Below are 14,746 nucleotides of genomic sequence, written 5' to 3'. Positions count from 1 at the left end.
TTCATTTTCTCATTGATGAGCTTTCTGAAAGAAAAAAATAATAATCCTTGTCTTCTCAACAAGAAGCACATCGTTGCCTTTAATGAAAAGGCACTTGTTAGGTAAGAAGGCCGCTCCTGTAACCGCCAGACAGGGCTTGGCTGCCTGGTGGATCAGCCAGGCCTTACCCCATGCTCCCTTTCCTTTTCCCATTGCACACACCACTACCTTCGGAGCTTCTGAGCCCTTTCTTTTGCTACAGAGACAGCATCACGTGAGAAGAATCATGTAGCATAGTGGCTGGGAGTGTGGGCGCTGGCACCAAGTGCCTGCATTTGAATCTTCATTTTGTTACCCATTAGCTCTGAGACCTTGAACACAAGCTGTTGAATTTTTCTGAGCTTCTGTTTTCTCACTAGCAAAATACGGTCAGTGATGAGCCTAACTCATTTGTTAGTTCTTGTGATGTCTAAATGAAATAATATGTATACAGCACGTAGGATAGTGTCTAGCATGTGTTGAGTTTGCAGAAAAATTCACTAGCATTAAGACTCAGGGCAAAAGGCAGTGTGTACATACAATCCAGGGTCTTAAGGAAATGAATGAAGCTTTGGTGTGTGGGATGTGTACAGTATGTTGGGGAAAAGGGTTGAATGGCGTCAACTTTTGAAACATGGCTAGCAGACCACTGGAGTCAGGTTTTCTCTTAACTTTGACATGTTGAATGCATTATCAGAATTTAAAAGAAAGAAATACAAAGACTAGAAAAGTGTGGCCTTTTTCTTTATAGAAAACATTTGAACCCACTCCTTGCCCCCCACCCCTGGCCCTGTTGCTTTCCTACATCCTGCTCCATTTCTTCTTCTTTCCATAGCTCTGTAAGTTAGGTTTAGGCTGATTTATGTTGGATGATATTGTCTGTATTCGGCTAGGGTATGACCTGTGAGGCAGTGGGTCTTTTCCACTTTTGTTCACTGATGGTCACATATGAGGCAGTCAATAAATGCCGGCTGAAGGAATGGATGAAGGGCTCAGAAAGGTTTGCACCTGACGTTGTGTCTGTCTTGCAGTGTTAAAGAGACCTGTCACTTCTGAGGAACTCCTGACTCCCGGGGCTCCTTATGCAAGGAAGACATTCACGGTAGGCTCATCGTTTGGCATTTCTCCTGTGCTGCTTGTTTTTCTGGCCCATGTCAACATATCAATGTGACAATTTTTAGGTTAGGGATGGAAGTGGAAAACCTTCTCTTAATTTTCGTTCTGGATTTGTCATAATTACCATAGTGGACTCTCTTGACCCTTGGGCACTAAAATGCATGAAGACTTTACATGATGTATTATAATACAGCATTTTAAACTCCTTTTGTCTGTGCAAAAGATTCCCATTATGTCCTTATTAAATACAATGACGGCTTTTAGGGCAAATGGTAGTGTAAATACTGCAAATAATTCCTCCTGTGTTACAAACTGTGGGACAAATTGTTCTACCTCAAGAAGTGGTGCTTTTGACCGTGTCAGCATGCCTTGAGTTGTATAAGCCCCCGGTATGAGAGCACTGCGTTCCTGTGAGCATCTCCTGGTCACCTGCCTCTTCTTAGAGGTGCTTCAGCCTTCCTCCCGCTCCTACCGGTCCCATTGGTCTTCTTCACACAGAACCTAAGGGCTTTGCTTGACCGTGTCTCACCCACTCTCCTTCCCCTGGCCTCTTCCTTCAGTCTCTTTACATATACCTCCTCTTTATTTTTTTTTAACATTTTTCTTTTATTAGTTTCAGGTGTACAAAACAATGTAATAGTTAAACATTTATCATTTATATCCCTCACACAGTGATAACCCTCCTCCCCCATCCACTACCCCTCTGACATCGCATACAGCCATTACATTTCTACTGTCTCTATTCCTAACGCTGTACTCCACTTTTTGTAACTATATATATATATATATATATATATATATATATATATATATATACATATATATATATATATATAAACTTGTAGTTGACACTCATTATTGTTCAGCTTCAGTTTCAGGTGTACAGTGCAGTGGTCCTTTTTAAAACACTTCTCTTTCCTTCAGTGTTCTCACTTTGGTTTTATTACCTCAGGCAGGGCCTAGGGGGAGGGAGGAAGAAAACTTCCCACACTCCTTCATGCTGCAAACATTTAGTAGTCAAGGACTACTTCACACTGCAAGCACTGAGGAGTTAAAATAGGATGGTCCCAGTCATAACCAGTCAATATGAAAACACACTTCTAATATGTCTGCATCGGGGGAAAAGGTAACCTGCATGTGGAGGTGAAATGAAGTGTAATGAACCCTAAAGCTAAATGCAATGCCTAAGACATTTTGAGAATGTCCACCAAAATTTCATTGGTTTCCCTGCTTTTCCTCCATCTTCAGCATGCAAGAGACAGTTGATTATAGCTCTAAAGTATTTCTTTTTGGTTTTAAATTCAAATGCCAGCATTGCTAGGAATGGACGTGAATGTGTTTCATCCGTGTTTCAGTTGGGGTGTGTTAAAGACGTGTCTGACAGAGCTGTCCAGAGACCGTAACTGCCATTTCTAATAATGATTCTATGGGAAAAGGCACCCACCGGTTTCAAACAACGTTTGGACCAGCATCTACTCGGAAATTGTGACCTTCATGAACTTTTCCACTTTCCTTTCTTGATAGAGAAAATTGTGTTTCAAGAAAGCTAAAACTTCATATTTCTCACCAGTAGCAATTTAAGTTGTTATGTACTTTGGATGACAGTGATTAACAGGATCATCAAGAAAATATCATTTAGATTTGGGGGGAAAGAGCAAATAGAAATTGGATCTGGAGAGAAGATTCAACCATATGTTTAAGGTCTTCTAAACTTTTCGTGTGAGTCTAATATTAATTGCATAGCAACCTAAGAAAGAGGCAGTCTGCCAGTGATTTATTGAGCAATGCCCTCACAGAAGCTTCTTTCTGTCGAACAGGTGTCTCATGACCACAGTTTCCACAGAATAGGCCTGCATTTATGATAGAAGCAAAGTGTTCCGTTCCCCTGACAGGGTAGAGATGAAACGGAGAAGAACTATGTCATGGCCACACTTAATCCTGGGCTGGCTTTCTCTCTCTCAAAAGGACAGGAGAATTGCCAGGGACTGTCTGCCGCTCACTAATCGTGGTTTTCCTCTCTAGATTGTTGGTGACGCTGTTGGCTGGGGCTTTGTGGTACGAGGAAGTAAGCCATGCCATATCCAGGCCGTGGACCCCAGTGGCCCTGCCGCGGCTGCAGGAATGAAGGTACCTCCAATAGAGAAGTGTCTAAATACCTCAAACTATATTGTTGGTGCCACCTGTACTTTCTCTCCCTAAGTGTTTGGTCCCATTTTTGTCGTTTCCTTGTCCCTTTCTGAATGGGTTTAAAATGAAGCCACGAGCGTAGGGTGTAGCAGGTGAGAGGAAAAGTTTTCCAATCCCTCTGACCATGCCTTCTTGGTCTCCAATCACCCTTGGTTTTTCACATTTCTTCCCTTACCCAATACTGAGTTTGAAAAAAACAACAGCAAAGAAACGTACTTTCTTTTTGCTTACATCTTACGTAATAGCTCTACTGCTTCTGTTCTATACAAAGTACATTCTCTTTCATTTCATCTTTTTATGGGGATTGGGACATTTGAAGGCGAGGGCCATGAGTATGTGGATAGGGCAGGCCCCAGCCTGCAGAGACTGAGTGCCATTTTCTTTCTTTTTCTTCCTTCCTTCCTTCTTTTTTTCCTTCTTTCTTTCCTTCCTTCCTTCCTTCCTTCCTTCCTTCCTTCCTTCCTTCCTTCCTTCCTTCCTTCCTTCCTTCCTTCTTTATCTCTTTCTCTCTCTCCCCCTCCCCCTCCCCTTCCATCTTCCCCTCCCCCTTCCCCCTTCTCTCTCCCTTTCCTCCCTCTCCCTCTCTCTCCTTCTCCCTCTCTTCTTGTATGAATGAATTTATTAGATTTTTGGTGAGAGCAAAGAGGGGGAAGGATCAGGAAGACAAGAGGGAAAAGAGGATGTCATCAGAGCAAAGAAGGGAAGCCAGAGGGACCCAAGACAAAATGTATGTGTGTCATAAACGTGGCGAGCTTGATACAGTCAAGGTCGCTGAGCTGGCAGCTCCCTTGGGGGTTTAGCAGAAGCACAGTCTCACTGGAGAGTGCCAATGGCTGGACAGAGTTAAAGAAAATAGATAGCCCCAGGAGTGCAGAGGTCCTCCCGTGCCAGATCCTGCTAAAGCCACTGCTGTTCAATGGCCCACACTTCCCATTTCCTTCAGCCCAACTGGGCACTTCTCGGAGCCCAGCCCCATTTGACAGAACTCCCCAAAGACAGGGGTGCATGCAGCTGTGCAGACCCGTGATTCTCTAGTGTCATATGCACACCAGACACCGGGCATCTTATCAAAATGCAGATTCTGATTCAATGCATCGGGTGGGAAATGGTAGGACATGTTTTACAGTCTGGTTGCCTTCCCCATGCGAGGCTTAGGGTCCTCACCCTGGATATCCAGGAGGGTCTTGGTGCCAGCCTTGTGGTACAGCTCATCGATGTTTTGGGAGATGATCCTATGGCCCTACTAGTGCAGCCGGGCCTCACACTTGGCCATGGCAATGTGCTGTGGGTTCGGCTCTGCGCTCTGCGTGATTTCCCACCGGTAGTGATGGAATTCCCTCACCTGGGATGGGTTGTAGGCAAACGCCTCAGCAGTGGCCACGTTCTGAGATTGCCACTTTCTCCAATAACCTGTGGTCCCTCTGAAAGTTGGAAGCCCAGTTTCAGCACTAATGCCAGCCCCTGAAATGACAACTATGTGCTTTTGCAAAAAACTTCCAACAATTGGCCATATTTGAACTTGGATGAACCACTATTAGGCAAATCTTGGTCCTTGTGGCAGCTGGAGACTTCAGTCCACAATACAGCTGGGAAAGTCATCTAGAGAGGTCCCAGCAGGTTTTCTTTGTAGTACTGATTCTCGGGGTGGGAGCTCTTCTGCGAGAGGATCTAAAGGATGGGTCATCTGTGGGATAGCTGCAGGAGGCGGGTATGGCGGTGGTGGTGGCCCCATTTTCTTTCTGTTAACACCTCTAGAGCTTTCCATACCTAAAGGAGACCTCTTTGACTGGTTTAAATGGAACCCTAAGTCCATGATGGGGGAAAACCCTCATATGTATATTAAAATTTACTTCTCTAGAAAGTCGGGAAGAACTCCAGAGAAAAATGTGTCCTTAGGGAGAGTGACAAGGTCTTCTCTGGATCGAAGTAGAGAAACCAGTGACGTTTATTCCTAGGGCATCTTGCTCCAATATCCCTGAGCTCTTTATGCCTACAATCTCTATACAGCTGACGCAGGCTAACAGGAGCTGGACGGGTAACTAAGCTGCAGGATGGGGTTGCTAACATGCTGGCCATGGAACGAACGGATTAAATATGTAGATCAGGAGGGTTCCAACCTGACTTCCGTTGTAAATGGAATTGAATTTTAGGTGTTTTGGTCAAATCTTAGGCTTTTACACTGTCTCAAGATCAAATTTGAAAAATTTGCCTTTATTCTAGTCTGTGTTTGCTCTTCCTTTCTGATTACCTTCTTCTCTTCATGCAGTAGTAGCATAGTTGTTCCCAAAGACCAAAAAGGAAACAGATGTTCCAAGAGGCCCCAAACCATAACCTTATTTTTAATTTTGTCTGAATCAAGACCCACATAAAAGAGAGAATGATTGATTACGGCTCTTCTAATAAGTTGCTATATTATTTAATACTACTCTCTTCCCCTCCCATGCCTAGAAAAACAACAGCTGTAGTGTCGTTGAAATTCTCACTTGATGTAGCACCTTTGAATTTGGAGTTATTCTTATTTTGAGGGTTCTTTCATTTAAAACAAGAAATCTGTAAACCTCTGGCTTAGAGGACCCTTCACTGACATTACATCTCTGGAATGAAGCATGAAATAGGGAATTGTCGGAAGTTTAGTCAGTCAATGCAGTGCATTTTCCTCTAGGTTCAAGAGGTTCATAGAGGTATTTGACACATTTCTCCTCTGGCAACTTCTCACCCATCCTTTAGGAATTCCGTACCAGTTGCTCCTGATTCATTTCAATGCAAAGAGGAAAGGAGGAAAGAAGAGAAGCTATTGTAATTATTGAGTGTTTTCTGCATGCCCGACTTTTCTGTCCATGAGTTCATTTAATATCAGCATCTAAACACGAAAATCCTGGAGGAAGAAACCTGTTCCAGGAGGAGTAATTCTATTTCTTACCTGTTTTCTTCTTCTTTGAAAAGGAATAAAGTTCCTTTCCCAAGGTATTCCACAGGCTACGACCTAGTGAATATCACTAAAACATGGCTTTATGTCGCAATCTTGAATGACATCGTCTTTTCTTTTAAAATGACATCAAATCTAAACTCACTTCTGTACCACATTAGCTCTCATAACTTAATTTTACATGACCCTCTAGTAGCTATGCTCCAGTCTAGTCAGGGTAGAATTTTTCTCATTTCACAATAACATCCTAATTGTGCCAAGTCTGCCCCTCAAGTAAATCTAATTAAGTGACTCTAGCATTTAAAATCTTGTAATGGTTTTCCATTACAATAAGGATAAGTTCCAGACTCTTTCTATGGCCTACACACTCCATGCTCTGGTCATAACATGACCTGGCACCCTGTTCTGCTTACAGCTCCATTGGCCTTGCCTCTGTTCCTCCCAAATACCAACTTGGTTCCTGCCGGAGACTGGATGACTGGTTCCAGTGTTGTCATTCCAGTCTCAGATTAAATGCCCATTTTTCAGAGAAGCCTTCCTTAAATACCCTTTGAAATTCCCGCTGTCTTCCTCTAGTTACTCTTTATCATATTAGCCTATCTTATGTTTTCAAAACATAAGATTTATCAGAATCTGCTACTAGTACTGAGATGTTTAGTATCTGTCTCCAGTAGCTCCATAAATGTATGGACTTTGTTGGTATTGACTGCTGTATTCCCAGGATTTAGCACAATTCCTGGCATTTAGTAAGTGTTAGAAGCAAATCTGTTGAATGAGCCAATGAATCAGATGATCCAATGAATCATCTGTTGAATGATCCAATGAATCAATTTCTGTGCAGACTTCTATAGAAAGTCTAAGGAATTCACTCATTGAGCACCTGCATTATGTCCCCACACATTTCACACGTATCGTATCATCTCTTATTGTTCTTAAAGCTCTTGAACGTGGGTGAGTAGTGTTGTCCCTACTTTACAACGGAGGAAACTGAGATCCAGTTAATCTCTTTCCCAAGGTCACCTGGCTGATCAATGTCAGAGCTAGTTTCAAACCTGGTCTCTGTCCCAAAGCCTTAATCATGCTTCCTATTGCATTATTTCAAAAAATACAAGCCCGTGAGGCAGAGTGCAATAGATGACATATTCCAGCGAAACCTTACACCCCTTGTAAATTGCTCATGGATGCACGACCTTTCATGTCTCTTTTGAGGAGAGTTTGTATTCAATTCAAAACGAATTGTGAGGGCGGTCACACGGTCACCTGCGCTGGTTTGAAGAAGATCAAACAAATAATTTTTATTCTGGGCACCAGCCCCTCACTGAGGTCGGGACTAGATCTTGCAGGGCCGTCCAAGTGAAACATGCAAAACATTCACTTTTGTTAGTTGAATCAAACACTTGTCAGGCAAGCCATTCAGCCTTCATGCTGTGAAGGAATTTGAGCCATATTTACAAGTAAGGAACAAAAGGTATCCTTGCTCTTTTGTGGAAAGTTGGTTTTTTTTTCTGGTGGGAATAATTAAATCTTGTCAGAAACAGTATTCAAGTTTTCATGCAACTCCGTGCTGACTCTCAGAGGGATTTCAAAACTCCTGGCTTCTTTTCTTGTTTCCTGCTGTGATGAATTGATGGATGTGCATTCATAGGACCTCTGTTCTCTGCGTGTTTTTTCTGTGCATATTTATATAGAAATAGAACTATCTGAGTCAGAGTAAGGAATTAGTGGTCATTGGGTTCTTCCCCCACCTACTACATTTCTATTTCTCAGAGGAAAAATGTCAAAATCCTGCTTTTCCTTCCCCATGGCAACAAACCTGTATATTTCATGGAATTTTCTTTCCAAACCAAGAGAGACCAGGTTGGGCAAACCATCTGAAGTTCCTAATTATTTTAGCCCAAACAGTCTGAGTATGGAAGTAGCAAATTGTGGGATGATGGTCAATACAGATTTTTTAAAAAAAAAACAAGTGCATTCTGTAATTTTTAAAAGTAATAATTCTTTCCTAGTTGAATTCAGGAAAGTCATATGTGGGGGTAAAATGTGTCTTTTGTGCTGTGCTATGTCTCACTGCAGCGGACTTGTCGTTTCTTGGTCAACAGAAACTGATAGAGTTGGTGTTTCTTGGCTCAAATTGGTCATGACTGGGAAGGGACAGATGACCACTCTGCCTGGGGAGAGAGGAGACCCTGCCAGCGTGAGAGGCTACTTCTCAGGGCCTCAGCTCAGATCCCTTTTCTGCTGTGTGCCCTTCCTGAGCAGGTCAGACAGCCCTCGAGAAGACAGGGCAACTCTGCACATTTCTTCGTTCAGTCAGTATTTACTGATGTCTACGAGGTACAAGACATTATGTTAGGCCTTCACAGGATGTACAGTCTAGAGAGGGAAAAATACATCAATCAAATAATTCCACTCTTAAATATAGAATTATAAACTGAGGTCAGAGCTATGAAGAGAAGGACTAGTGCTTCTAATTCCTGGAGGACAGTGGGAGGGATGACAGGGAGTGCTCCCCTAAGGAAAGAATGCTTGAGCTGATATCTGAAGAATGAATAGAAATCAGCTAAGCCCAAACGTATCTGAGCACTTTGTGTGTGTTCTGTGCATATGGGTGTACATGTGTGCACGTGGTTGCAGTGTGTTCATGTATATACATGTACACACACACACACACACACACGCAGAACAGAGGGTTTATTCCATATAGAAGAAATCTAGAAGGGAACATGTTCCATAGAAGAAAAGAATGAAAACCATGACTAGACTGCACTGTGAAGAGAATTTTGGAAGGAGGTGTAGCAATGAATTAGAGCAGTTTCTTAACCTATTCTTTTTTTTATTATCTTCCTCTTAAGGAGCCTTTTTAAGACATTTTTCCCCCAATCATCCCTCCCCATGAGATTTGGGTACTACAGATACACTGTATACCTGTTTAGGTCCTGTGTATGTGTATATATATATGTGCTTTATATGTACAAGAGGAAGATTTTTTTCACACTCCAAGAGGCATTTTTCTTGTCCCCTTTGGGGGCTAAGCCACCCTGAGTAAAAATGCAAGAGTTAAGGGAGGAAAGCTCAAGAACTTTATAAAATTATGTTTTAAATTGAGTCACAATTTTCATACAACAAAAAACATAGCTTTTAAGTACAGAGTTGGTTAAGTTTTATCAAATGTATACACCTGTGTAACTACCAGTCAGAGCCTAGAATATTTCCTGCACTCCAGAAAGTTCCCTTGTGCTTCCTTCCAGTCAATCCCCTCCCACCAGAGGCAACCACTGTTGGGATTGCTGTTACCAGAAATTAGTTTAGGATCTTAGACTTGGACAGAATCCTGGCTCCACTCCTCAGGCCTGTGTGATGTTTGGCAAATTGTTTCATTTCTCTGGACCTTTTTCTCATCGGGTAAGTGAGGGCATATGTGGAGTCTTCCTCACACGTCTCCTGGCCAGTCACTCTCCTTCCTTTCATCTGACCCATCACATTCCCTCTCTCTTATGGCCAAACCTGTGTACACCGAGGACTCTAGTTTCCAGTTTGTGCCTGGTGCTGGGTCATATTATAAATGGCCTACGCTTTCAGATACTGGATGTTTGAGTCCCAATTTCACCCCTTCTGTAGGAACCAGGATAACGACTTAAACTCTTAAGTTTCCAATTCTTCACATTTAAAATGGCACTCATAGTGGTCACGATTGAATGAGAAGGACCTAACACAGTAGCTGGCTCATCATAAACACTCCGTAAGGGTTTGTGGGTATCATTTATTATACTGATTGTTACAAGCATTGCGTTATTCTGAGTCTCCTGGCTGATTCTTGCTCAAGTAAGCTTATATTTATAAATATGTGACACAAAGTAAGAAAACTGTAGCTGACATGTGCTATCCTGAGGGGCAGGGCCTATATCATATGCTTCTGCCATATTGCAGTACGCTGTTGCAGTTCTGTCACTTTCTTAGAAATGCTAAAACTCTGTTTCTCATCTTAAAATGACAATGATAATTGCTTCATGGCATAACTGAGGATAAGTTTTAAAAATGCATATAAAGTATCACACCCATGCCTGTTAGGTGGCAGACATTCAGTGAGTATCATCCAACCTATTTCATCCAATACAAGGTGCACCAATTATACGATATGACCCAATTTCAGAGCTGTTCAAAGTGCAAGTTAGAATCAGCGACCATTGGCATTACATCAGGTCCCAGCTCCTGCTGACTGTTACGCAAACATCAGTGGGTTTGTTTGTGTTTATTGCTGAGCTTGTGTAACATTGAGTTGAAACTGAACACTTTTATTCACAACTATGGACTGAAGTCATCTTTTTGCAAAGCAAAGACATAGCAAGTTTTAGAAATGTCTTGAAATAGTTCTGAGCTGCTCCTGAATTGATCTACTGTGGGCTCAAACCCTGGCTTTCTTTGTGCTGGATCTCTGGAGATGCCACCAGGTGTACAGTTAGAGACACTCCCCACACACCACCACCAGACTGACCTGTACCTGGGATAAACTCTGAGCTGTTTCAGCCAAGGCTGGACATCTCTTTCCAGCTGTCCTCCTGCATCTATCCATGACCGAACCCTGTTTCCCCGAAAATAAGACCTAGCTGGACCTAGCTGGACAATCAGTTCTAATGCATTTTTTGGAGCAATAATTAATGTAAGGCCTGGTATTATATTGTATTGTATTGTATTGTATTGTATTGTATTGTATTGTATTGTATTGTATTGTAGTATATTATATTATATATTATATTATATTATATTATATTATATTATATTATATTATATTATATTATATTATATTTTTGGGGAAACACAGTAGTAGTGTCTTTACTGTCACCACTGGTATGTGACTTACAGAAGATTCCACAATTTGGGGGCTGTATATCAGCTATAATTATGTTTCTTTGTGAGTGCCATAAAATTCTTCAAAAAAGTGGTTAAAATTAGTATTTTTTGTCATGTAAAAGCTGGATGGAAGTCAGTCCAAGGCTCAGTTGTGTCTCTGTGGTCTCTGATCTCCTGTTCTGTAGTTTCACTTCGTTCAGCTTCCATTGCCAAGGTCACGTCTTGGTCTAGGATGGCTGCTGGAACTCTAGCCATTAGGTTTACATTCCAGCCACTCATAAAGGAAGAAGGGAAGCAGAAGGATGCAATTCCTCCCTTAAAGATACTTTCTGGAAGTTGTACACAATACTTCTGTTTATATCTCATTGACCAGAACATAACCATACCTGGCCACACTTAGATGCAGGGGATCCAGAAAACGTTGAGTTTATTCTAGGTGAGTGTTGTGGGTTGAGTTGTGTCTTCCTAAAAAAGATATATTGATGTCCTAATCCCCCGTACCTGAGAATGTGACCTTATTTGGAAATAGGGTCTTGAGAGAGGTAATCAAGTTAAGATGAGGTCATTAGGTTAGACTCTAATCCAATGTGACTGGTGTACTTTAAAAAAAGGAGGAAGAGGGAATTTGGAAACAGGGACATATATATATATGGAAGAAAAACAATATGAAGACATACATGGAGAAGGTGGCCATGTGCTTGGAGTGATCCTTCTACTAGCCAAGGTATGCCAAGGATTGTCAGCAAACACAAGAAGCTACAAGATGCAAGGAGGATTCTCCCCTAGAGCCCTGCTGATGCCTTCATTTCATACTTCTAGTCTCCAGAATTATGAGACAATGAATTTCTGTTGTTTTAAGCCACCCAGTTTTTGGTATTTGTTATGGCAGCCCTAGGAAATTAATACAATGGCCATGTGTCCAGGTTTTATTAATAAAGAAGAAAGGGACAACTAATAATTTCTGTCATTGACCAGAAAAAGCTATACAGATATCCTTCAACAAATACCTATCGAGTGCCTACTGCATATGGAATCCTATGGGCAACCAGTGGTGAGTCAAGCCAATGAGATTCCTGCCCTCTTGGAGCTTCAGGTTTCATGATGGAGCAGGTACTAATTACTCACACAAATATTTAATTATAAACTGTGTGTGTATTGGGCAGGAACATGACTGGGTGCAAGACTGGGGGTCTGAGATACAAATTTTGGTAGGTTTGCACATTTCACCCATTTTCAGAATTCCATGATGAAGGCTATAAAGTCATGTGCTGAGTCTGTCATTTTGCCTTTAGCTACAGTCTCTTAATTCCACCCACTATTTTTGCTCTGCCAGATGAAATCAAATATTGTTGGTATTGCAGTTACAGCTATGGTTCTCAGAAGACAGCCAGTGAGAAAAAGTGAAATGATGGAAAGGACAATGGGAAAACATTCATTTGGCAGGAATTATGGATGTTGAGTTGATTGAATGCTTTGTTTTGCACATTCCTGTTCCTCTTCCACTCTTTTCCATCTTAGTAAATATTATTACCATCCTTCCAGTTGTTTGGGCCAGAAACCTACGTAGAAGCCATGCTTGCTTTTCTCCTCTCCCTTCAATTCAAGATGCTTCCAAAATATATCTTAAATGCATCCATTTTTCTTCATTTCCGCAAATCCAAATCCCATCTCTCACCAGGACTACTGGTGACTCTAATTAACCTCACAGCTATTCTTGCAACCTCATAATCTATTCCCCACCGAGCAGCCAAGGGCACGTTCTGCCACTCTCCTGCTCGAGATCCTTCACTGGTTTCACCTATCCATTTAGGATAAACTCTAAAATCCTTTGCATGGCCTACACAGCCCCACGTGATTTGACCTCTACCTGTCTTTCAAATCTGCTCTCCTTGCTACTCTCTTCCTTTGCTCACTTCCATGGTCGCCTGTTAGTTCCTCAGACCACTGACTGCTTTCTCTCCATTGGGCTTTTGTACTTGCTGTTCCTTCCTCCTAGAATTCTCTTCTTTTCACAGCATGGCTACACTTCACCCTGCCTGCCTCCTCCTTTTTATGTTGGGTGGAAATCCTTCATAGCATTTCTGTTCCCATCTCATTGGCTGGAATTTTGTTACGTGGTCACTTCAAAGGGGGCTGGGAGTTTGAATATTTCACTTTCCAACTTTTATAGGGCAAGAGACAGAGAGACTCGGATGAGGCACAGTGAATCAAACGTATAGTATCTGCCAGAGCCCCTCATTTCTCTCATACCACCCTGTTTATTATTTTTTTACACATATGTATTTATTTTCTTTTAATCCCTTTAGGACATGGGCTCTATGAGTGCAGAAATTGTATCTAATTCTTTAAAAATATATATATATATTTTTATTGCATGCTCAATAAATGTTTGAGTCAGTAAATTAGTTTCTGTGGCTGAGGATTGTGGTATTCTAGTCTCCGCATTGTCTCTGCTTTACTAGAGTAAAAAAGGTCGTTAGGGTAGCAGGTATCCAGTGGAATTTTATTCTAGCACCTACCATACCATGGTCAAGTGCTCAATAATTTCTTTATGAGCTTAATAGGTGCTCAATATTTTTTTAAATCTCAGTGAATTGATTCCATTTATTTTTATTCAAGTCTTACTGTTTCTAAGATATTAAATAAACTCTTGGAAGTTGTTTCGCAAAACCCCATCATTGTATTCTAAGACAGATGGACAATATACAATGTACTGCAGATCAGCAGCAACAAGATAATTCACAGGAAAATCCCTAGCATCATGCCTGGTACGAAGTTAGTACTAGTTTTTATTTCTTAAAAGAATTTGAGCATGTCAGAGGATGTCCAGACCATATTTTATCTCAGTCAGATATAGAGGCAGATAACACTAAACATATTTGCCTAAAAAGGTAGTTTTTCCCTTTAATGTTTTTTGGGTGCATATCCCCTTTCAGAAGATTTATTAGAGAACTTGTGAAAATAGTTCTAAGACAAATTAAAGCAATATTTGTTGAGTGATAGTACACGCTAGGTGCATTATCTCTGTTTTGTCACTTATAATAACAATCCTGGGGAATAGGCATTTTGTCCATTTATACATATGGAAAAAATGAGGTTCAGAGGGGTTGAGAATTTTGCGTAACATTAAGACTTAGTATATGAATTCAGATATGCCTGGATCTAGATCCTGTGCTTTGGAACCATTATTGTATATGTGTGAGATTATATTAAGAAAGATATAGGCAAAAAAAATGCTCTTAATGTCACAAGGGATTAGACGGTCCCGTGGACAGAAGCCAAGTAATGCATTTAGGACCACTCTGCATTGGTTCTCTTGTATTGTTTTGCCCTCAAATAGCATAGACCTGAAAGATGGCATTCTTGTGCGTTAAGAAATTCAAATCCATAAAATGTTTAAAAGTGAAAGGACTGAGCTTTGGAAACTGGAAAGAATACATCCTTGTCTCTGAACTTTCTGTATCCCAAGGATTTAAGCAGCCCAAAGCTGTTGATCTCTAGGATGTAATATGAGACTCAGCAGTTGAGCTGGGCTCCTGAATGAGTATTTTCTGTTGGCAGGAAGCCCAACAGCAAGAACCCTAGTTTGTCATAATATCAAGTGGAAATTCTGATGACGTGATTAGGGATAGCCTTCAGCAAAGTCTGTAC

At 41.4% G+C, this 14,746-nt stretch overlaps 1 protein-coding gene across 1 annotated transcript in view; it reads left to right on the top strand.

Moving 5' to 3' along the window:
- The window catches only part of DEPTOR (DEP domain containing MTOR interacting protein), a 142,327-nt gene that overhangs the window by 101,314 nt on the left and 26,267 nt on the right, over positions 1–14,746 (top strand). The window contains exons 7-8 of the mRNA XM_081070913.1: positions 1,050–1,120; positions 3,157–3,261. Of these exons, the coding sequence (XP_080927039.1) occupies positions 1,050–1,120; positions 3,157–3,261 (176 nt within the window). The remainder of the gene's footprint in view (positions 1–1,049; positions 1,121–3,156; positions 3,262–14,746) is intronic.

The sequence above is a fragment of the Rhinolophus hipposideros genome, assembly GCF_964194185.1.
Source record: "Rhinolophus hipposideros genome assembly, chromosome: 13".
NCBI lineage: Eukaryota > Metazoa > Chordata > Mammalia > Chiroptera > Rhinolophidae > Rhinolophus > Rhinolophus hipposideros.
Note: the sequence above shows the minus strand (reverse complement) of the source record. Positions and strands in the feature narration are given on the sequence as shown.